The sequence below is a fragment of the Anabas testudineus genome, chromosome 19 (assembly GCF_900324465.2).
Source record: "Anabas testudineus chromosome 19, fAnaTes1.2, whole genome shotgun sequence".
Classification (NCBI taxonomy): Eukaryota; Metazoa; Chordata; class Actinopteri; order Anabantiformes; family Anabantidae; genus Anabas; species Anabas testudineus.
In genome coordinates this window covers 9,701,659-9,726,477 of record NC_046628.1, presented here as the reverse complement: position 1 = coordinate 9,726,477, position 24,819 = coordinate 9,701,659, and the positions used below count along the sequence as shown (strand labels likewise).

Sequence of the window (24,819 nt, the reverse complement as noted above, 5' to 3'; positions counted from 1 at the left end):
TAAACATATTTTCCATAATCACCCTAAGTCAGTACATGCTACTGTTGTATTTTTTATTAGTTTAAACTGTCTTTATTTAATCTTTATGGCATTTATGGCCTTATAACACTGACATTTTGCCTGGAGTTATAATGTGCTTAAACTTTATATGAAATTTCCATTCCTGACAATGGATTGGATTTATAGGTGCTTTACATTTAAACTTGCTTTCTTCTGTCACAAGAAAAGCTGCAATACTTAGCTGCAGTGGCCTAAGAGTTATTTATGACTCGACTGATTCTTGGTTCCACGCACAAAGATTGTTCTTGGCTCTCGCTTTCCTTGGTTTGTCTTAAAATGTTATGTCTGTTATGCACGGATGATGAATAACGTGTCCAAGGAATATGTTAATAGTTCAACGTGCACATGGGTGCACCAACATCCCAATGACACATACACACAAGCTCTTTGTTCGGAGAAGGCCCCTGCTGCGGAAAAATGATTTATTCCCTGTTAGTTCTGCTCTCCATATTACTGACAGACTGAATGACTGAGCTTTCTGTGTGTGTGTGTGTTCTTGTACTTGCTGCATAGCGAGGACTAAAAAAAGGGTTTTCCTGACCGAGTGAGGACATTTTGGCTGGTTCTTACAACTTTCCAGGACTATTTGAGGGTTAGCACGAGGTTTTAGGGTTAAGGTCAGAATTGGGATTGGGGGTTAGGGAATGCATTATGTCCATGAGTGTCTTAACAAAGGTAAAACAGAGAAGCGTGTGTGTGTGTGTGTGTGTGTGTGTGTACAGTTGGCATGTGCATACAAGTTCAAGCCATGGAAATTGGAGAGCGGGTGAATGAGCAAGACAGAGGGAGGAAGCTGGAGAGAGTTGGAAGATAGGGGAAAAGAAAGTGAGACGGGGAGAGAGCCGTGACACTGTTGTGCTATTGTCTGATTTCCAAGTGAGGTAGAGAGTGTTTTACATGTCACGAAAATCTGTTTGGCTTGAGGAACATTTGCAGCCACAATACAAACAATATACAGCAAGTGGCTACCTTTCAAAGAAACACTTTGGTTGACATGCGTGAGGCTTTTCAGTGTGAGAGGAGGTGAATCAGCGAACAACAAATCAGCAGTATCACAAAGGATGATCAAGGATGATGAGACAAATACAACCACTAAATTACACAAAACCAAATTGTATTTCTACATTTAATGTCTCCAAAATTATCTAACATGCTTTAAATTCAAATGATGTCACCCAGGTATTGAAAGAGGAGGGCCAGTAGTGTGAGCACATAGTGATAGTGCACGTTGTGTACCTGTGACTAAACATTTTAAAATCTCTTATGTCATGATAATGAGATTCCTAGATGTGCACATTTAGACGTGTGTGCATTATATAAGTGCCGGTGTATTTGTGTCTTTATGGTTCACACGTAGAAACAACAGAGCCAAGTACTGTCTAAGGTTACTCATGTATGGAGTGGAGGGGGCCTTCCACACTTTGTGCCACACAAATACACACACTCGTACTCCTGTTCATGCTGCAGTGTGGGTTCCGACTTTGCCAGAGTGTTTTTATGAGCCCTTTGTGGTCGTTTAAATATGAGTTAAGTCCAGGCAGAGCTGCTTTAATAATGAGCCTATTCAGAATGGGGGAGTTGCCAGAACCTACCCTGTCAAAACACCATCCGCTGTTCCTGCAAGGGGTCACCAGAGAAACTCTGAAAACACCGCGCAGTAGTGAATAAGTTGAGCTGTAGTAGAAGCTCAACTTATGCCATCAAGGTCATAAAAACTGAGGTCACAAAGAAACATATTCCTCCCATTTTCTGTGCATTTATATGTGGTTTGTTAGTTTTTTAGATCATATATAGTTCAACATGATGTTTCAGTCAACATCATATACATAATGTAGCTAAAAAGAGAAAGCATGTTTTGTTTTTGTTTGTTTGTTTTCATGCCAAACCATCTGTACTAGTTTATAGTACAGTGTGCAGGCCTCCTGTGCTCCTGTGCAGGCATGTCTGACTCTTCAGTAATTGCGTTGAGGAGTTTTCTGGAGGTTTTCTGTGGCCCTCTGTGTGTTTATTGCTACAACTAATGAAGCAAGCCAAAGAACACAGGATTATATGAAGGAGGGACTGGAGCGGGGCAGCAGCAGCAGCAGCAGCAACAGCAGCATAAAGAGAGTAAGGAATGGGTAACACTAGGATAGAAAGAGGGAGAAAATGAGATTTTAACAGTGGAAAAAGAGGAAAATGTACCACAGTGAGAAACAAGGGGAGAGCACGGAGAGCGAATAAACTAGTCATGAACTTGTGTTTTATATATAATGGAAAATGAACAATTAGGAAAAATGGATAAATGGCAGGGGGGACACAGGTTTCTTTTCTTTCACAAATGTTTTGCATTATTCAGGGGAAAACTGTATTTTACTTCTGCAAAACCTGTTGTCCTGAGGGTTCTGGGTCTTTTCTACTTATCTACATTATAATACTTTTTGTGGCTTTGTACTGGGCTCATGTAGTTAACTGTAATACACCCATAATATTCTGTGTTTTTTCACTACCAGCCCGTATTTATAACTAACTGGAAGGTTCATACTTGTTAAAATAGTATTAAGTAACAGAGCTTCAGATGTGGGTTTGGCTTCTAAAATGCAAAATGACTAGTAACCCTGTTAATGTTGTGTTTGTGCAGATCAACGCACCTATAATAATATTTATTAAGTGTCATGGAGGTTTAACGCAGAATAGCGATGTGTTTCATTACTCGTGCAGGTTTAATGGTGGATTGCTCACATATTGTGCAGCTGGCCTAGGGTTAAAACGCTCTCTGTAATCAGAAGCATTTTATTGTTTGCCTTTGTGAAGTCTACCAATTAGAGCCCTGCTGAGTTCTTTCATTTAACCCAAAGTGCTGTCCGGCCAAGTGGGAAGCGACCATGCACGCACAGGTGCACACATTCAAATACCTCTTACAAAGTGGTTTTGCTTGGGTGAGAGTAGGGGGGGACGGATGGATGCTTCAAAATATGCCGTCTTCTCATTATGGCCCATACTAAATAGTCTTGGGACTGTCCAGCGACAGAAATATGTTCTTCCCTCCAGGGACACTCTTTCCTGTTTCTGTCAGTACGTCTTGTCGTTAGCAGACTTACAGCCAAAATGCTTCCAGTTCTAAACCAGGAGCTGGGAAAGTAAATAAAAAAAATGTTTCCTGTCACTGTGTTCTTGACCAAAGCATCTTAAACCCAACACGAGTTGGTCTAAAGCTAACAGAGGCCTACAGCTGCACCACAGGATAGCCTCCAGCTGGGAATAAACTGCTGTGCTCATTATAGACATAAATATCATCCGTTTATGCCTAATTATCTGTGTGAGTAGCCCGAATAGTAGGTGTGGACGTTCAACCTGTAGATCCACAAAACTGACTTTTAAGCTATTTAGATGTCACTTGTGTTTTGTCTTCATTCATTACACATTCTTTGTAATTTAGAAATTCGTAGTCATAAAATATATGAAATTGAATTTGAATAGCTTGAAAACTTTATTTACTGGATCAAATCCAATTACTGCCATTCTCTTAAGTCAGCAAATATTGGTCTGGGCTGTCACAAACAACACGATCAAAATACAGCCCGTGATTCATGGAAACACTTGTTAAACTTGAATTCTTGTTTGCTCTGTTGAATGCTATGGGCTCTCTAGCTCTTTGCTAGTTAAATATCAAAGCTTGTAAAAATGTTTAAAGACAAGTTATTCGTGAGCTCCAGTAATAACTCTTGCAAACACATCCCACATCCTGGTTACAGATTAGGGCTTGTTACAAAGGTGCCATTTGAGATAAAATATCCGGCTTGAAGACGTCTATCCCATGCCAGACACTGATGTGAGGAGAGGCTGAGTTGATTGGCTTGGATTGGTTTGCTTTTTTTGATCGGGTTATCAGTCCTTGCATGGTTTATATTTGCATGGCGCCAGATGGGCATCAAGAAAGTGAGCTGTGCATTCATGTGCACAGTGTTGAACAGTGCTCAAACAGTTAGTGAATTACAGTCACATATTGAGCTGTTGGAAATTAATAAATGGCTTACAGCACTCATGTAGCTGCGTGCAATCAGTTAACATATTAGCTATATAACATAGCTATATGATTTTGATAGCTTTTAAGCAACAAAAAAAATGGCAACAGGTGGAACTTATTCACTGAAAATCTTATGGCAGATCCTGTAATTAGCTGAAGCCAATCTGATGCTGACCCGGTTTTCAAAGGGAAGTGGTCTGCACCATGCAATTCATAATTTGGATGCTTATTAGATGCACCTTCAAGAGGAGGACCTGCTGCGTCAGTGGTTGCTAGGTACCATTAAAGTTGACGACTGATGCTGGATTGAGTATTTAGGATTTTTTACCCTTACATCAAACAGGATGATGTAACGTAGAACAGGATTTCCAACTTCAATCAAATTGTAAAATCTTGTTTTATACTCTTTATCTTATCTTCTGGAGATTTAAGATAAGAAGTTCCCATAATGTAGAAAATTATTGTCAGGTTATTGTCAGGTATAAAGATGAAAAGCAAAACACACTACAAAAAGGAAACGATGACTATTCCATCTCTAAAATAAGGTCACTGGTATAACACAGATTCAGCAAACGGTTTCAGATTTGAATGAAATTTATAACCATCAAATCCCAGTTTCCGTTCACACACCCACATAGACATGCTTACTCTCCCTGTAGTGTGTGTCACACTCACTTAACCTCCAGTCTATCGCTCTTATGTTCTCTCTGTCAGTGTTGTGCCACTACAAAGGAATGTGCCGAGCCGACCACTTTCTCACTCAGCTGGGTGTTGCGGCTTAGCCAGAGATTAGTGTGCGTGTGTGCGCATGCGTTGTGTGTATGTGTACGTGTGCGTATTGAGACACACTCTTGTTTTGTCAGATGTCGGCTTCCACAGAAAAAGGGGTTGGACAGTAAATATCTAGCATGCTTTTGTAAGGAGTACTGTTTTTCCTCAATGACAGTGTCTTGAGCAATGTGACCTCTGGTCTCCAAACGTAGCGAGGCTCCGTTCTCAGCATCGTGGCGATTCACTAAATGTGCTGCACAGGAGCGCATGTGCCTGCCAAACTACTTTTTGTTAAAAATCTTTCCATGTGTTTACTTTTGAAGGGTCACAGAAGGGTGTGAAAACTTCACGTGGGTGTGTTTTCACTTCATGGGGTTAAAGTGTGTGTGTGTGTGTGTGTGTGTGTGTGTTAGATAGTTGGCTCCGGCCTCTGTGACAGTGTGGGAAAATGACACTGCTCCAGAAAATCAGAAAAGTGTCCCTACAGAAATCCAGAGATGGTGAAAACCTAGCACACAAACACACACGCTGGAGAATTCTGCCCCTGAGGTGAATGTTTTATGTAAACACACACACACACTCCTAAACAATCTTAATATCACACTGCCTGTCCATAACAAAAAGTCACACGCCTCTAGCTTTAATCACAGCCCTCATTCACGACATCTGGCTTCATTTCAAGTTTCTGCATTTTCACAACATCTGTTCCCGCCAAGAGCTGCATCAATGTTTCGTCTAGATCTTGTATCGATGATGGGAGAGTCAGACCGCTCTGTCACAATTTGAGTGACTAATCCTGGCATTGTCTTCTTGGAATATGTTCGTGTCATCAGGGAGGAAAAAATCCATTGATGTAATAACCTGGTCAGCTGACCTCATTCTTTGGACACATAATGTTGCTGAACCTAGACCTGACCAACTGCAGCAACCCCAGATCATAACACTGCCCCCACAGGCTTGTACAGTAGACTAGGCATTATGGGTGCATCACTTCACCCGCCTCTCTTTTTACCCTGATGCTCCTCTCACTCTGGAACAGAGTAAATCTGGACTCATCAGACCACACCAACTTCTTCCAATCAACAGTTCTTAACCCAGTTTTAGTAGTTTCATCTACTTAGATGTTTTCTTTGCTTGATGCCAATAATTTGACCCTTCTGAAACAGATTACCATCTTTTCCACAACCACAGGATGTGAAATGAGAAGCTACTCACTGCATCAGTTAGGGTTAAATAACTTGTTGGCAGCTTAAACATAATCATCCATGCAGTAATTATTACTAATGGGAGGCTCTTACCTATTTGCTTACTTAAATCCAGATGGTTATGTTTGTTGTTTTTTTTTTTTTTGGACATTGATTACATGCAACTTTTTTGGGGCTAACCTCCAAAATGAATTTCTGTGTCCCATTAGAGCCATTTCATCAAAATAACCAAATGGACTTTTAATTATTTCTTTTTAGACTAACAGACAGTATGTGGAATGTAAATAAACACACACAGTAGAACTTCCCGTCCTGACTAACCCTCTAACGTTTTGCTCTTTAGACCTCTCCCAGTTTCATCACCCTCATGTGACACAGCATTTTTGCTCACAATACACTGACTTCATGTGTCATTCTTTTGCTGTACTGCAGTGATGTAATCACATTTCTGTATGAAAGATAACCCGTCAACACCACTAACACCTATTGGTTTAATTTATAAAAGGGTATTTGGCTGCAAATAGACCAGCAATATCCCCAAAAGAGATTAAATGAGAGTGAAGGGGATGTGGGTTGCTACTATTATTGTTGCATTCAAAGAATAAAACAATTGCCATAAAAATAGCGCACCACCACCCCTGTTAACACTTCGACCCATAATTTGATTGGTCAACAATTAGGCATGTAGAAAAATCCAAATCCTGCAGAACATTGTACAGTAATGGTTTGAATAGAGTTTTCTGTGTTCCACATCTTAAAGTTAAAAGTGAGATAAACACTTTGAAAGGCTGTGAGGTGACATATGAAGTTTCAGCCTTTGGTGCCATCTAGTGGAGAAGAGAAGATTTTATACTGCAGAACAATATTGATGATACTTCATGGATTCCTTTGGGCAAATAGTTGTTAATACCTAAATGTGTTGGTTGCACCATATTACTGCTGATGCTTGAAGGATAGATTTGCTTTAATTAAAAAAAACAAACAAACAAACTTGTTTTACTGACCATGTAATTATCATTATTTTTGCTTTAAATTGATTTAAAAAGACATAACTGTCAATATTGCCCAACTAATCATTATCAAAGATAATTAGTTTATTAACAGATAATATGTGGATTTTCAGAGTGGGAAATCTATATTATATAATTTAGATTCTATATATATTATATATATTCTTTATTTAGGGAACTTTGAAAATGCAATCCCACTTCTTTTTAGGAAGAAATATAATCAAATTAATCTTTCAGATAATAGAAGTTATTCTACATTTGTTTTTTACTTTACTTGACAGGTGCATTGGTTAGATTTTCAGTGCGTCTATGAGTATCCAGCAGAGGGCAGCACACTTGTTGAAATAAAATGTTTTCCAGAGTTGCTCTTGCACATATTTAGTTTTGTGTTACTAACATTTTATATTAAGCCATTACAGATGTCCAGAAGAAGGCAGGCTGGCATCAGTGCTTGAAAACTATGCACAGTGACAGAACAAGACAACAACAAGGATTTCTGGACTTGTTCCTTCTCAAGGCAATTAATGTAAGACACTTAGTATAATACATGTGTCTGACCCTTCATTACTCCATTCTCATTAGCCGAGGATTGATCAAAGAAATGCAAAGCAAAGACCGGGGGCAGGCCAGCTGTTTGCTTTGTTCAGCAAGCCCCTTTGATGTGAACTGGCCACGAAACGGAATATTTTTCCACTTGATTAGGCCGATTCAATGGGCCATACAGTATTCATGTAGACCTGTGTTTGTCTATGTGTCAGTTACTGATTAGGCAAGGAATTACAATTCCAGTTGAATTTTTGTGGAAAGTTTTTGATAATTTTATTTAGTTTTCATTTTAAATTAAAAACTTTTATTGTGTCATATCACTTTCCCCAGTGCAACTACTTACATAGGTCATAGGAGAGCGTCTGCTTTACTACAGCACACATTACATATTGTTTCGATGAAGGAAGATAAATACTGGTGGTCATGTCTGTTGTGTAAAGTGTTTGTCCATATTCTGTTTTAGGGCTAGCTGGCTCGGTCACTGAAAGTTATGGCTGGTTCCCATTGAGTGATCTGGCTTAAACTGTAACGCTGCAATAGTTGTTTTTAATTAGAGTTTGGCATAGAAACGCAGAGCAGAGCAAAGCTAACAACAAGGATCAAGTGGCTGTTTCTTAGTCTTGAATGGCCCCATAGCGTCACCTCTCCCTATGAAACATCAGACCGTGAATATTGTTTAGCCTTATGACACCTTGAAGGTGATTGGGGATCAGTTACACAAATTAGGGTTTGACCAGCATGACAACTAATTATTGGCCTTGGAATTTGTTTGAGATAACTGTAGATTCACCAATAAGCTTTATTTATCAAGAGCTTTCAACATTATCTTTAAACCTGTTTCCACTGCAGGAACATTTCCCATGAACCAGGAACCTTTTCAAGAACTCAGTTCCTCCACCTGTGTCTCCAATGGAGGAACCAGGCTCTAATTTAAGCCCTACAGCAGCGAAGGGCCGCTCTCTTTTAATCTGCAATGTTGGGTGACTTTATTATGTGAGGTTGTATTTTAAAGTATTGTATACGTTTTTATCTGAACACTTGTTACCACATGGAATTTACCTCTGTTGAAAACACACAGATATTAGGTGATAGCACCCTTCACTCTACTAGAACTATATGCTTTCTCGTACTACTACTGCACAGTTTAGTAAGGGCCACTCGGGAAAGGTTCTGCACTACTTCTTCACTTCACGCAGGAAGCACAAGTTAACTTTGTGTATTCATAAAATGAATAGACCACTATTCCTTTATATAAACATCACTTTATCTTCGAAATGAGCCCTTCCCAATTTTGATTTGCTTAACGAAGGAATTGATCACGTGGTAGAAATTTAGATCGCTTTAGGTTTTCGGCCAACGTGAGCGATGTCGCGTTTGAAAAAGATGCTTCAGTGCTGGCTTTTTCAGGTTCTGTATAATAGATACTTATCAAAACACAGGAGGTTTATTTAAGTTATGTCGGACGTTGTTTACACATTGAACAGGCTCCCAGAGGAGGATCGATTGAAACATTGTATACCAGTGTCTCCTCCGTCTTGTGTGTTTAAAGAGTGCTCTATGATAAAATCACCCTTCTTGCTGCCGGTTTGTGATGGGCCTCATAACCTAATATGGGGGTACCCTCTGCAGACATCTCAGAGTCTTTCCCCACACTGTCGTCTCTCTTACTTCAGTCTCTTTCCTTCCCATCTTTCCCCCCACACCCCCCCTTCACTAGCTTTACTGATGTAGAGATCTCTCACTCTCTCTCTCGCCGCCTCTCTCTCAGTTTCGCTCAAGCCTCCTTTCTCACTTCACTAAGTGTACACAGACTAAGAGGGATTAGAGCCTGGCGGTTTTTCTTCTTCTGTTCTCTTCGATATATCAGCCTTTCCTGATCTCCGGTAAGTAAATTGTTTACTACAAGTTCTTGCGATACTTGACTAAAACTTTCAGCTTTATGCAACTTTTCATTCATTGTTTTTTATAACTGTGAGGAGCCGCACTTCAAGATTTACACTTCAGCAGGATCAGTGATGCAAAGATGAGATCCTCTTGATCATTGAGCTGAACTACTTGTACAAAGTTGAACATGAAGTATCTGACGGTGCAGTTAAAATAGATTTGAACTTGTGGGCTGCTGTGTTGACTAAGGAAAGTATGATGAGTATTGTTTAGAAAGGCTTCTTTGACCATAAGTTCTCAAGGGACGACTTATCATGTCTACATTAAATCATAATTAAACAGGAAATTTTTTAATATGATGTTACTGGAAAAAATAAATAGAAAGAAATAGTTTGTTTGTAGATGTTTTAAATGAAAATTCAACACAGCAGTCGGTTAAAGGCTGCTTGGCTGTTAAAGTGTTAAACAGGTGTAATGGCAGTTATAAGACTATTATTTAGACTATAGTCAAATAATAATTGTGTTCAGGTCTTTTCTACTGTGTTTGTCAGTCTGTAGTACCAGGAGTATTGGTATGTCCAGAACTTTCATAAGTGAAAAACATTCATCAGGCTTATCTCTGGCTGTCCAACCAGGGCTGTGTGCTGTTATGTAGGAGAGTGCAGCGGCTCGCTGTAGTATGAAGTCATGAGAACTGTAAGTGGGGGAGTGTGGTGGTGTGGACGGGTCCCAATGGGTGCTGCGGGTAATGGGTTCCAGGTTGTTTTGGGCCTCGTGATGACCCTGCTTTTTTCTTTCTCTGACTTTCTCCTTCTTATAATATATACGTATATATCGTCCTATGGTTTTCTCGTACTGTGTTTCTGCTTGTTTTCATCACTGATATAAGTTATAGTATATAAATATATTACATTGCACAAGTCATGCAAACTATAAATTGATTTCATGTTGCTTTACTAAATCGATATCTTATTAGTATCTGATTTTGTCAACTGTCCCACTAAGCCTCCACTGATATCTGGTGACATGGTCATTCCCTTTCTACTCCCTGTTCACTGTCTACAAATTAGATTATTTTGTCCTTTCCTGTAAATGTGTCCTCTGTTGCACACATTTCTTTTTTTTTTCTTTGCATGCTCTAAAAGCAGTCAGTCATTTGTGCACACAAACACACACACACACTCAAAGTAGACACAATAATTCCCTAAGCTTGTTAAAGGTGTGAGGCAGTGCTCAGGAGGTGGGCCCAGCTCTTGGATCTTTGGTGAAACAGCTCCTTGTGAAATTCAACAGGGGATTATGATTCAAGTCACCCTTGCCCTCCCACTCCATTTCCTCTGTTGTGATCCCCTGTTTCTCCTGCTGCACTCTCTCTTTTTTTGTCTCCTGCTGCACTGACCTTTGTCATATCTTTCCTCCTCCTCGATCTCATCCTTCATTTTTTATCTCTTGTTCCGCTTCTGTCCTTCATTCTCCTCTTACTCTGTATTAAACCTTAATTCCTCAGTGGGAATACTGGGGATAAGTCCTTCCTGAGAATATTCAGGCCCACTTTAGAGTACAGGCTTGCATAAATGTAACCCTTAGAAATGTTAGCATCATAATCCATCCAATGAGCCACAGAGGACCTGATCTGACCTTGTGAGTCACATAAGAAGGTTTTTCTTTCATGGTTTGCACCAAATTCTGCTGCTTTTTGTGCGATCATTTTACTTTTCAGGCTTCATATTGTGTCCATTTCTCTCTTTTTCTCCTTTATTCATTCATTTTATGAAAGTCCATTGGAGTGGATGTTGCTGTCAATTCATTACTTGCTGTATGTGCTGATGTATTACAAACACCTCTTGTCTCCAGTTCAATCTTCTCTGTGTGGTTTACAGTGCTCAGTCTCTCAGGAAGACAATGTTTTGTAAAGTCTAGTCTAAAAAGAATCAGTAGAAAATCAGGAGGGAACCTGTCTTATTGAAATTTGAATGTACTGTTCATGGTTTATGTTTTTCTAACATGAACATGTGCTGATTGGTTGTGTGCAAATCCTTAGGCGTCACTCTTCTCTAGTCTAAGCATCACTGACCATTGCAAATAATAAGTAAAAGGTACATATAACTGTACATAGAGAGCCAGATACAGACATAAAACACTTGTAAACTGTACATAAAGAAGAGGTATCTGCATGCACCTAAGTCCACAGATTCATGAGCTAGTACACACACACACACACACACACACACACACACACACACACACACACAGCATTTACACAGCCACGGTGAAATAGTCCAGGCTCAGGCTGCACGAAAGCAAACATTACCTTGTGGAGACAGAAACAGCAGAAAAGGTCATAGCAAAACAGGACAGAGCAGAGGAGTTTGTCTGTTTTCTTGATGATGCAAACCAGGATTAGGAGTAGCTAGGTAAAGGAGACATGTGTGCTGTGTGCGTGTAGTAAACACCACAAAAACAAACACGTACGCACGTAGAAAGACGACGTGATGGCAGAGTAGGGGACGCATTTGAAAGGGCTTTTTGGGCATGTTCCACCTGAGACATGGGATGTCTGTTTAGCAGGGTTGGTTATGTTGGCTCACGTCTTTTGATGGGGTTTACTCCGTCATGGATGGGTAGAGTTAGAGTGTCTGGGTCCTGAGATACCAGAGCTGCTGAACATACCTGGCTCCTCAACGCATTTTCAAATAGACTAGGTGCAGATGATTTAAACGCGCTCGTCGCATTGGGTGGGCAGGGTGCACATTTTCCTCATTTTCCTCCGGCAGCTTTGTCAGCTCAGTTTTTTCCACTACATTAAAGCAAACGCACTGTTCAGACGGTGATTTACTATATTGTCGGATTGAAGTTCGCTGAGTTTTATTGAGGTCTTACTGCTCGGCCAAAATCATTTTTGGCTGAGAAGGAAAAGCAATGTAGAGGTGATCGTGTTTTCTAATGTTAAATATTATATTTATATATTTACTGCACTATATTTCTAATTGTGTTTGTGTGTGTTTTTATTTTTATTTATCACTTAATTTGTAGAGGGATATATAAAAAATGCTGAGTGTACCTCACCTCCAAGTGCCCTTTCTTTATAATATAATTTTTGACATTACTGAACGGTGTAGTGGACTAAAAGACCTAAAACAATTAGCTTGTTCAGCAAAGGAAGGGTTAATACTGACGTCTCTCCCAGTGACCACTCCAGACCAGAATAACAGCGTTCTTTCAACGTTAACCCCCCGCTAACCTTAGCTAACCCCGACCCTGCATGATACTTCTAAAAGTAGATTACAGCTGAAATGATGTATTTCTGTTTCTTGAATGTCAGCTTCGTGGGAGAATTTTTTTTTTTTTTGGGTGGTGCCATGGCATAGTTGCAGCAATTTGTCTTATCCCATGTGATCATATGTGTGCACTTAATTGCATGATATCGTTAACAGATTAAACTTTGTGGTACATGCATGGTAATAGTGGGATGGAGGTTATACTGTGCAGTCACACACACCATTGCAGCATTTCACAGGCAGCTGGGATATGCGGTATCATGGGACTACTGCCTTAGAGTACTAGACAATATTTAGAGTATTGGAATAGGTATGTGTCTGTGATTGAGGGAAAGAGAGTGTTTGTATGGGGAGATGGTGTCAGTGTGGGAGTATGTGAGTATGTGTGATGGGTCAGGGACATCAAAGTAAAGAGGTCAAGATGTGGGTGGTTGGGTTTCAGCCTCTCCAGTGTCCTGCATGTTCATAGAAATATGGCACGGGCATGATTCAGAGTGGGTTTGCATGTCGGCATTTCAGCATGTGTATGTTTACGTGTCTTTGTGTGCGCCTTCGAGCTCAGAGTTCAGTAGATTCGCCTGGTGCCCCATGGTATCCCCTGCTAATCTTTTCCCAGAATGGCTGTTGCCAGGCAGAGAAATTACCCAGTGGGCTCTAATGGCTCTTTATGGCAAACTCATTCATAACTGTGGGTTACGCATATAGACGGGCATTGATGTGGAAGTGGAGAAATCATCTCAAGTCCTCCAGTTGTCTTCATGTTTTGGAAGTCTCCAGCAGTGGGGAAATAGGGGAGAATTAGTGTGGGACGTCGTAATTCACCTTCGTTGTGCTCATGCTATTAGCATTTCCTGTAAACACACAGTGTAACATGAGACACGAAGCTGTATTAGTGTAAAGTGACTAGTATACTGTAACTACATTTATAGTTCTGCTAACTGGCTAAATGGCAAGATCAGTAGTACTATAACGGAGTAGGAAGAACATGATGAACACACAGTTTTGAGATTGGATGACCTCTGCCTATGTAATTGAGCTGAAATGCAATTACTGACCCCGTGCCTGATGTAACTACATTACACAAAAGCGTACTTTGTGCTCTTCAGCTTGTCTACCTACATTATTATAGGTGATTTTGTGAAAAAGTGCATTTTTTTTATAAAGCGATTGACAAAGCACTCGTGAAAACAGTGACAGCTGAATTGTGGGTGTGTGTATGTGTGCGTGCATAGTAGAGCTGTATTTTGCTGTGTTTGTCTGGAGTTTGTGTGTATGTGTGTGAAGACAGCTGTCATGTGTCCATCAAAAGCAGCACCACAGTCTATTCCACTGGTATTTCTCTCTCTCTTTGGTACTTCATACTCATGTAAGACTGCATGAAAACCTGCCTACCCATTAGTAATCCCAGTCTTAATTAACCAAATCCTTGAGTAAATAATAAAGGCATTAGTGCTACAGTGTGCAAGCCATTCGCTTCTAGTTCTGTATTGAACGTGGAAAAGTCAGCGGTAGACTTCATGTTTGTGCAGCGTGCATGCACAGTCTGTAGATGCAGATAAAGTGAGGTCTTTTACCAGAAATGTGACTCAGTGAATGCTCTGGATAAGGAAGGGGAATAGAAATAAGAGAAGCTTTTCCTCCAAATGTGTTCAATCACATTTTTTTTTCCAGGTTTTATAGTGTTGTTAAAAGCTTCAGCTTGTTGCTACGATGCAGCTCACGACAGTGTATCAGCCACGATTCTGTGCTGTGCATGCACAGCAGGTATGCCCTCTTTCTCTCTGTGCCTTTCACGCTCGCTCCCTTCCTCCATGAACTTGCAGGCTGGTATGCCTCCTTTTTCCTTCGGGATGGTCTAGATCTGACAACAGCCGGGCCAACACCCATGTAGGAAACCCATCCCACTAAGAAACTAGTTCATATGGGTTGTTTGTGTGATTATGCACATGTTCTGACACATTACTACTACAGTAGCATGCACTGGAGTAAAACAACACTCCGAGGCTGGAGGCCTTCTCCTGCCTCCTTCCTGGCAAAGTTAGGAACCAGTGCAGGTTGGAATGGCTACTGATGATGGCACCCAGGCTGTATTTTCTCATTAAACTTGTATTGTATTCATCCTTTTCTCTGTCGCCTGCATTGATTTGGTTCGATTTTGTAATATCCAGCCCTGCTGAAGGCATTATCGCCCGGTTACATTGCCACCAAATGTTGCCTTAATGGCTTTTCTCCGAAATCCGTGCCAGAAGAGCTCATTTGCAGGTTTACTCAAGGACAAAGAACAAACCAATCATTTAGGATAAGTGTTTCCTTTTATGTCAGATGGATTTTTTTTTTTCTTCCAAGAAGAATGTGAACTGAAAGGAAGCTTTTTTTTTTTTTAAGGTCAGAATGTTTACTCAGTTGAAACTCTTCAGTGACATCTCGTCTTTCTCTCTTTACCTCTGTCAGCTGCACCCACTGTCTCTGTTTCCATCTTGGTATTATCCTTCTCTACATATGTCTCTGGTAGTTTCTGTCTGGATCAGTTCCCCACCTGTCTTTTTATTGGCTATGTGCCTCGGTGATATTTCTCTCTTATTGATTCTTTCTTTTCACACTTTGATTTCTGCTCTGTGATGAGGAAATTGCTTCTGAGAACGACCCCAGCAGAGGAGTTGATGACGGTGACCTCCTATTCAAATGTCATATAGGGGTTTGAAAGGTGCCGGCACTCTTCTTTCTCGGTTGTTTTGTTAATGCATGCTTCAAGGTTGATCAAGTGTGACTGACTGTGTATTTCAATGACTTCATCCACAGGTCACCAGGTATGTAGAGAACAGAGAGGAGCTCAACCTGGTTCATCCGGCCAAAAAACTCCTGCTGTGTTGTTCTGGATGTGTGTGTCTCCGGAAGTCCCGCTGGCCGTTGCCAACTGTCAGTGCCAGCCCACCTAAACCTGATTTTAATCCCAGGTGTTGTCGTTCTTCACGTCCACTCAGGTTTGTAGCCATTATCACAGTCATGTTTAAAAAAAACGGCACCAATTTTCCTTACGGCTACGTTAAACGCCACATATCCACAGCGGTCATTGCTTTTGCAAACTTGGCCTGTTGTCCATCATGTGGTAAATAAATAGTCAGCAAATTTGTTTGCGTTAGTCCTAGCGATGCATTTGGAGCTGCAGTTGCTGGAAACCTGTTGTAAACACTTTTTCCCACTCTTGATTTAGTTCCAGGTTTTATCGGGCTTGTAGCCAGAGGACGTCCGTCTGTTCCTTGCTGACCGGAGCCCTTCTAGAGGCCACAGCCGCTCTTGGTGCCCGCTCTGCCCTTCTCTACCCTCTGCCGCAGGGTCCCAACAGCCACACCGTGCTGAAAGGTGCGTGAGCTTGGATTTGTTGATTAACACTAAGTTGAACTCGTGGCGTTAGTTCCACATAGGTACAGCACTTTATACTTATGCAATGAACATCAAGGGGACATTAAATTGAATGTCCATTAAAGCAGCAACTTTGGGGGCCAAACAGGGGCTGTATCTGTCTGAAGTAAAGATTCTCACTATTCCTCTGTGGTTTATTGAGCCACTCTTTCTTCTTCCTCTCAGCTCTTTTTCCCACGTGGATCCTCGTCCACAGTGGCTTTTTTGGGTCGATAGAAGCGTTTATTGTTGATCCTAGTGGTTGCCCCTTCCTCGTTTTTTTCTCTCTTAATTTCCTCTGCTGTCCGCTTCCCCTCCTTATCTTCCCATTTCATGCTAATAAAATTTATTCTCAGACACATGCACACATACAATACATAAGTGTGTATCCCTTAAATGCCTCAAGAAATACATTAAAGGTCAATTTTAAACACTTTTACCTAATTTAAACCTTTTGTTCGTCCTATGTTTAGTATGTTTCTCTTCCTCTCCTCTTTCTCTCTTTCTCTCTCCCTCTCTCCACATGATTTCATTGTCCAACCAGTCCGGTTGTCCGTCTGTTGCTCAGCTATTAACTTTCTCTCCACCTTCCCTGCAATGATGTCAGGTACTGTATGACATAAACGGCAGTCGATCCTGACATTAATTTCCACTGGCAGCTGGCCAGGGGACATGCTGTCTCTAGCCAGTTTAGGGAGAGGCACACACACACACACACACAGACGCGCATGCATACATACACTCACACAAAAGCCAAAAACATACAAAAAAAAATTTCAACTTCTCTGTGACTTGTTTTATTGTTAATCACGTTAATAAGAAACCTTCTAATTTAGGTCAAGCAAGCTTTTGGGGGCCAAAACCGTACACACACATGCACACACATATTGTGTGCATATCTTCGACATGACACTGTGTGCTGTTCACACGGGTGTTGCAGGAAACAGAATAGCGCCAGACACGTGCACACGTAGCAGTTTAGGAGTCTTGGCAGGACTAGGATTTCACAGTCACACACGCAGCATAAAAGACGCCCTGATACTGAACATTGTGCATTAACATTACCTTCTAAGACACATTGTTCTGCTCTTAACATTGATCCGTGTCTGATCTGCCATTCACCTCCGCCTTTCACACACACACAGACACAGGGAAAAAAACACCTGTGACATTTACTGGATCAGCAATCAGTAGTTTTGATTGACCTACTAAACTAAATGGACAGAGTCAAGTTTCGAGTTGAAAAGAGTCAAACGTGTGGCTTAAGAAAAACAGAATTGCTTTTGAACGAGGCACAGACTGCTCCTAGAGACTCCAAATGTCATTTAAAGTCGGGGCATAGGTTTTCATTATCCTGATGGTTTGGCTAAGGTCTGTCTTAAGTTTCAAATTTGGAAAGTGTTAGTGAAGTTATCGCCTTCTTACCATTTATGGTATTGTTCCTCTCTTCGGTTTTTCAACGTAGCAACCTGCTCTTAATCATTCGAAGCATTAGTGAAACAGCTCATTCTGCATCAAAGCTGCATAATTAAATTACAAATTAACATGCTCTTTAAAGTTCTTATTTGAATCCAGCATGTTTCTTATGGCAGAGAACTGTCTATTTTCTTTATTAAAGTCCGTTGATAAATTACGATAAGTACATTTAATGCACACCTTTTTCATGCATGTAATGCAAGTATGAAACAAACCTGACAGTCTTGTGCTCTTTATGTCTGTATGGTTCCTTTTAACTGTGAGTTGAATTGGATCAACATCAGGCTACTTACACTGTCGTTGATCCTTGTTGGTCCAAATAAACTGTTTCCTGTATCCAAAATGACAATTTTGACATTGCATTGTATGTAACTCAGTTTTAAATAATAAATGTTGCATTGATGCATTTAGGTAGTATGAATTTCATTACCTCCAAATATACAACTCATAATTTTCTTTTTTCCTCCCATAGTTATGATATAATGACTTAATACACAGTGTAGTAGAGGAAAAACTACATCTTTACCTGACTATCCGTAGTGTATACTTCTTCTCCAGTCCGCCTCTGCTATAGTGATCTGAAAGCATTTAGCTGATTACTCTGTATCTATGACTTATGTCTTTTTGTAGCATACAGTACCAGTTGTTCAGTGTGAGTGGATGCCTGCGAGGTGTCAGGTCAGGAAGAGTGTTTTAGAGATGATAAATGAATATTTTACAGGTTGAGCCGGCACATGTCTGGGTCAGTTTGACAGGTGTTTGTTGTGAGAATAGACTATTCACACCTATAAAGAGAAATTCTGCGGTGGAATAACATGTCAAGATACATTATAAGACAAGTGTAAGGCAAGGTGGTGTGTGTTTGTAGCTTTTTAAGGTTCTGGCATCTCTTTTTTTTTTTTTTTTTATGGCACTTGGTCTTTGTCAAGTCTGATGTCTTCTCGGTCCATGTCAGCTCAGACATAGTTGATGTTTAAGACGGAAAAACTGCTGTAAAAATGCTTCACATGGTCAGTTTTCAGTTTCTTAGATGGCAATAATATCTGCCTCTCTTTATCATGGAAAACTGACCAACTTAAGCTTGTTGGTTACGCAAAAATAGATATTTGAAGGCATTATTTTGATCTGTGTCATGGACATTTTGTGATTATTTTTGACCTTTCGTGGAGTAAACATTTAGTGAAGCCATCACTGACTGCATAATTCCAACATAATAAATCATAAATAACAATACACAAATCACTGCTACAGTAGCGCTGCTGATGATGCACTATGATAATCCATAAATATTAATCAAGTGAAATAGATCTTTTAGGTTGCGGAGTAGGTGTTAGTCTCCAGAAAGCGGTTCTCATTTTGGGATTAAATATTTATGACTTCGTCCTCTTGTGTAGATGAAAGTCTGAAGACCACTGGGGGTTTACTCACATTCAGCCGAACTAGAAGGGAGTGGGTTAAGTGCCTTTCTTGAGCTCATTTCCTTAATAGTACAATTTACCCTACTGCTGAAAAGGAAGTAGACAACTCGGTTATAGGCTCTCATCCTTCTTGCTCAGTATTGGTGTTCCTTTTTTCCTTCCTTCTTTGCTTTTCTCTCTTCCTCTCGGTTGTCATTGTATATTGTGTCGCTTGCCGGCATTTAGGACCTATTGACAGCAGATGCGGTGGGGAGTCATACTGAGGGGAAGTCACAAGGATTTCAAGAACACATATTGTTAACATGGCCATTATTGCTAAAAATATTCTACTGGAGGTTCTTAGACTGTGACATTTTTCCCACTTGATGAATCAAATATACTGAGGTTATGCATCTATATAAGCTGCGTACATGTCCATACTGTATTACAGTGCAATAAAACTGAACATTGTGTCAGTGTGTCATTCATAATCTTCAATCAACTAATCAACTAATAGTTTTATCACTGTAACATTAGACACACTGAGAGGTATAAACACCTCAGTAACAGTCAGCACCATAGTGGTGCATTACTTCTCACATGCTTCTGCAGTCAGTCCATTTAGGTGTGTGGGATGGTCCGGCTGGCCGAACTCTGAGCTTTAGAGCGTGCCTGTTAACTGTGTATACTGTCGGTGAAAGGAGAGAGAGAGAACGAGAGAGGAACAGTCGATGTAATGAAGAGGGTGAGCAAGAAAAGAGAGGGGGGAAAAAAGAAAAAGTGTGACTTGGAGAGAGTTCAGATTAGAAATAGACTAAAGGGGAGAGAGAAGTAGAGCAGACAGTCAAGGAGAGGTAGTGAGAGAGAGAGACTCAGAGAGAGAGAGAGAGAGAGAGAGAGAGTGTGTGTGAGAGAGAGAGAGCAGCTGCAGGAGGACTGGCAGTTCAGATGTGGACAAGTGTACCTCGGTCACCCCGGCACTGAGCTGTCAGTGTGGGAAGCAGAGTGGCCGACGGTGTCTAGGAACCATGAAACACTCTCACAGAACGGACTACAAGCTGATCAGTGAGTAGAGGAAATGTGAGTGACCGTGTGGCGGCAGGTCTTTCTATAGTTTCAACTGGGTTTCAGTGACTGAGATATACTCATATGACACAAGTCTGTCCGCACGTGTGTTTTTGTATCAGTGTCTTCGCGTAGATGTTAAGAGGAAGCGCCGTATGTCGTCTAGTCTGATCAACAATGAGCTGCGGTTTTATCTAGACTGTAAAACTTTGGTCAAATCCCAGATTATGTAATTGGTCGTATAGTGGTTACATAATAACACCTAGATGTCGACAGGTTTTTGCTGGAAAAGTTGGGTTTTGTTATTGATAGTTTTGACAACAGCAGCATCCAGTTTGCACAGTAGATTGTGTTTTTGCCGTCTAACTAGTGCCAAACACTGGCTCACAGTTTGAGTTTTTGTGTGTCTTAACTCCCTTAAGTGCCATTTGTATTTTAATTAACTTGTAATATGATTGATTGTATATGATATCACTGTTGCCTCCAATCTATTTTGAGTGGAAAAGGTTTCAATGTTGTGACTCAGGTGTTTGTAAGAGTTAACCTTAAGGGGACCAGCGTGCTCCTTTGTGTCTTTTGTCTTTAGAGTTTTGCACTTCTTATATGTTGTTTACTGAATTTCTTGCAATTAAAGAAAACTGCAGGAGGCAGTAGCAAACATTTGCAATCTAATTTTAAAAAGTTCATATTTATTCCATATGCAAAAAGAATGATGCAGCAGTTTGTGTGTAAAGTCCTGGGTACTGTGCGCCCCCTTTATGCCAGAAACATGACAGCGTGACAGTCAAGAATTCAAGAGTCTCTGGGTAACTTCACATCGACTTGACCCAAAGAATGAATGATCACACACGACGGCCAGGGAAATGTTTTGACTCTGAGGAAACAGTAATGCGCCTCATAATTACAAACAAAACCACCAAAAATACTTTGTGTTTTCAATCTGATTTGTGTCAAGTCACTGTGAAGTTTCCCAGAGACACTGAACTTATCTGGTAAAAGAGCTCGAGTGTGTTTACTGAATGAGCCACAGTCACAGTAGAAGTACAATTTGAAGTAAATGGTGTGAAGCAAAAACTCTGGATTACAAACTCTCCAAATAGTCAAATTTAACAAGGCCTCTTTTGGAACTTCTTATCAATATCCTTTTTATTGTTGTTGTTGTTGTTGTGTTCCTCCCCTCTGACTAATAAAGGTCAGAAGAACCCAGATGTCATATTTACATCTGCACGTTGTTCTGTGTATGCAGTAGCGTGCATATCTCATCTATGAAGGAAACTCCCTGCGATTGCTCAGTGTTGTCAGTAGTCAGACAGATCAATGTTTATTGCTTCTGCTGCTGCTCTGTGTCTGTGTCTCTGTCTTATGAGTCCTTATAATGTTTATTCCTCTGGGTTTATTTCTGCTACTCTGAACGTGTTAGTTTGTTTACTATTGCTCGACTTTTATTTACACAAGGTTATGTGCATATAAGCAACATATGATCATTATTTTTGGATAAAAACATGTTACATGTATGACGGTACTATATTTATAGGTTCAAAGGTTAATTTGTTACAGCCCCTTTGACTTAGACTGTTTGTGCTGCACCTGTTTGAGTGCCCTGCATACTCCAGTGGGGAAGTTGTCATCGGCTCTGAACATGCCTGTGTGCACTCGGATACCGAAGAAAGACAGCGGGGGTCTACGTTCAAGGTTTTTCTCTCATTACGTTGGTATTAATAGCCACAATTTGACGAAACCAAACAAAAGCTTAAGGCAATAATGCAAACAGCATTTAAACGGCACAGAAGGGTTCAAGTTAATTCAGATACTATCAGCTTCGCATTTAAAGCTCTTCCTGCTGGTGGGAAATTGAACATGCAGCACTGTAAAGCTTGGAACTTAAGCCCTGTTATATCAGACACACACACACACACATACACACACACACACACACACTTACATATTCCCATTTCCTGGCTCTCTTAATGGCTTTCTATTGGTTAAAGCAGAATCGCAGAAATTAAGAAGGATGTTCAACCAATCGACTCCACCACCGCGTTTTAGAATCCACTCCACACACACACACACACACACACACACACACACACACACACCCGCTGTGCACTTGTACTCAGCATGCATTACAGATGAGGAAACCCATGCATAAAAAATCACAGGGACATCGTGGTCAGCTAGTCCAAGTTCTTGTTCCCTCCGTCTCATGGAGAGAGTGCTGCATGTTCACTGTGGACCGTCTGTGTATGGTGTAGAGTGAGTCAGGGCACTTTTCTCAGGGGTCCACAACAGATGATATTAGATACACTTCTCACTATCGCTGGAATCCGAGACCCCGTTCCCTCTAGTAATCAGTCCCAGTGTTTATATAACAGAATTTCGCGTTGTCACTGTTGATATTATATATTTTGTGTGAAGCTTTGCAGGCACAAGTTTCAGATATGATGAATAGCATGTGATAATAATAAACTGCTGATATTCTTTCTATTGCACTTTTAACTCATTAGTTCTAATTATGAAACGACCGCTTTGACATAATATTATGAGAGCTGTCGCGAATGATAAGGTTTATAGCTGTTTGTAGGGAATTAACATTCATAAAACACCGTAATCCGCCAGCTCACGTTGTTTTTGATCATCATTTCGTTTCTGTATTAATGCTTTTTAATTAATTCCTTAGAATCTCTCAAGACCTTTTTGTCAGTGCCTTGGCTGCCGGCCTGTATGTCGTCCAGTTTAACGGATGAATACGTAAATGACGGAGATCTCTGCATGATCATGAAATTCAAGTCACTAATTTGAGTGGGTGTACATTTCCACTTCAAAAGGGTAGGTTATAAAACTCACTTCTGAGATGAGGAGATATTGACCATTTCCTAGAGGGATAAAAGACTGGATTTTTTTTTTAAACTAAATATCTTCCTGACATTTTAATCTAACAAGATAACAAAAACAAACAAACAAAGCTATGACGTGTTGTCTTTTTCCAGCGTTTTTAGTACAGTGTAATTATTTAACACCAGATTAGATCACATTAAAGTAACGACATTCAATTGAGCCATATTCTCAAAAAGTATCTGCATTTTCTGAAGATGTTAAGGTTCCTGGTCTGGACTGTACCATGAACCATCACTCATGGCCTGCAGTCTCTCTGTAGAACATTTAAAGGATTTAGTGGAGTATCCTGTCTCTCTAACTGTGATGGATCGCTCACACCTGCTGCATAGTGTAAACTACCAAATTTCCACTTATTCTACTTATCCCTTCCTTCCTCTCTTATCTCTGCCCGTCCCGTCTCTCTTCTGCTCTCATTCTTCACTCTTTGTTTCACTACCTGTATTTTTTAAAATCATCCTCTCTCCGTTCCAACAACCCTTCGCTGCTTTGTCTTTTAGCTCGCATCTTTGAGGTTTATCTCTGTGTTTATTATGGTTTTCTTTCCTGTCTTCCTTCCCCCTTCCTCTTTCGCTCGATAGTTAGTTTTGCAGGTACAGGATAAAAGCACAACACACACACGAATACACACACTGAGAGTTCATTACAGGAGCCGTGAGCCCGGATCCACAAATCAAACTGTGTAAATAAGCAAGTTTTGCTCCTGCAGAGCAGTCACTGCTGTTGCTATGGCTACCTGTTGCACATCTCAAGAGGTTGCCAAGGACAACCTTTAAGTGTGGTTCTGCATACGTCCATGCATGCACAGTTTTGTATGTGTGTTGGCGGACTAGGTAGGTTTCTGTGTGTATGACAGCTGACAATGTCCAGAGCGGGTATGTCTAATTCCTGGTGATTAGTCTCTTTGATGTGCATCTCCTCACCTTCAAGGTATGTTACTATAAACATTGTGTAACTCATTCATCCAACACGTTGAACTGCTGTGAACTGCCTGTTCTGTGAAAGCCATTTCGCAAACACTTCATTCACGCCGAGGCAACTTCAACGTTTATTACAAAAAAAAATCCTGTGTGTTTAGTTTGGTTTCGTAACTTCTGCCTGAATACACGGAATAAATGTCGTGTCATGGCTCTGGGAGTGGCCGCTTTTTCCAGTAGTTGCAGGAACTAAATCTGCACCTGAATACAGGTGGAATCCCTCAGTGTCCCTTCGATGGTCTCTGGAAATACTCTTGTGGTGGAAAACTGCCCTCAGTTTTTTTGGCATCCATCCTGACAATGTACAGTATGTCTACCTGGCAGGCACAGCACCGGAGTAGAAATTGTCCATTAGCCCTTTGTTAGCAGACATGAGGATGGGTTTGCATGCGTGTAAACAGACAGACTAATGGACCCGACTGAAATCCAAACACAGGAACTGGCAAATGGTCAGTGCTGTTTACTTCCAGAGGCTGAAGTGTGAAGGCTTCTGTTGGCCGTGTTGCAGGATAGAGAATGGTATGCAGGGACAACTGGATTAAAAGACTTGAGATATTCAGGTTAATCCTGAAACAGAAATCCACATTGCAGCGAGCTTTTGAACTGGAATGGTGCACGGGAAACATCGGAGTACATAATGCCTCTCTTCATTTTCATTCCTGCTCTGCCGTCTTTTTACTGGCAGGAGCAGCAGCAGTATCTCCTTTCTTTGTGTAACGAGTGCAAAGAGTTCATCTCTTCATTTTTTGCTCTTCCCCTCGACTGTTTTAACCTTTCACTCTAATTTTTCCTCTCCTTCTCTCACTGTGTTTTCACGTTTGTCTTTTTCACTCTCCAACAAAACGCTTGCAAG

At 40.7% G+C, this 24,819-nt stretch overlaps 1 protein-coding gene across 5 annotated transcripts in view; it reads left to right on the top strand.

Moving 5' to 3' along the window:
* plce1 (phospholipase C, epsilon 1) overlaps positions 1 to 24,819 on the top strand; it is a 61,509-nt gene that overhangs the window by 11,419 nt on the left and 25,271 nt on the right. For all 5 annotated transcript variants that reach the window (XM_026350971.1, XM_026350966.1, XM_026350969.1 and 2 more), the window contains 2 exons: positions 15,560 to 15,741; positions 15,972 to 16,120. In XM_026350971.1, coding sequence (XP_026206756.1) covers positions 15,560 to 15,741; positions 15,972 to 16,120 — 331 coding nt within the window. The remainder of the gene's footprint in view (positions 1 to 15,559; positions 15,742 to 15,971; positions 16,121 to 24,819) is intronic.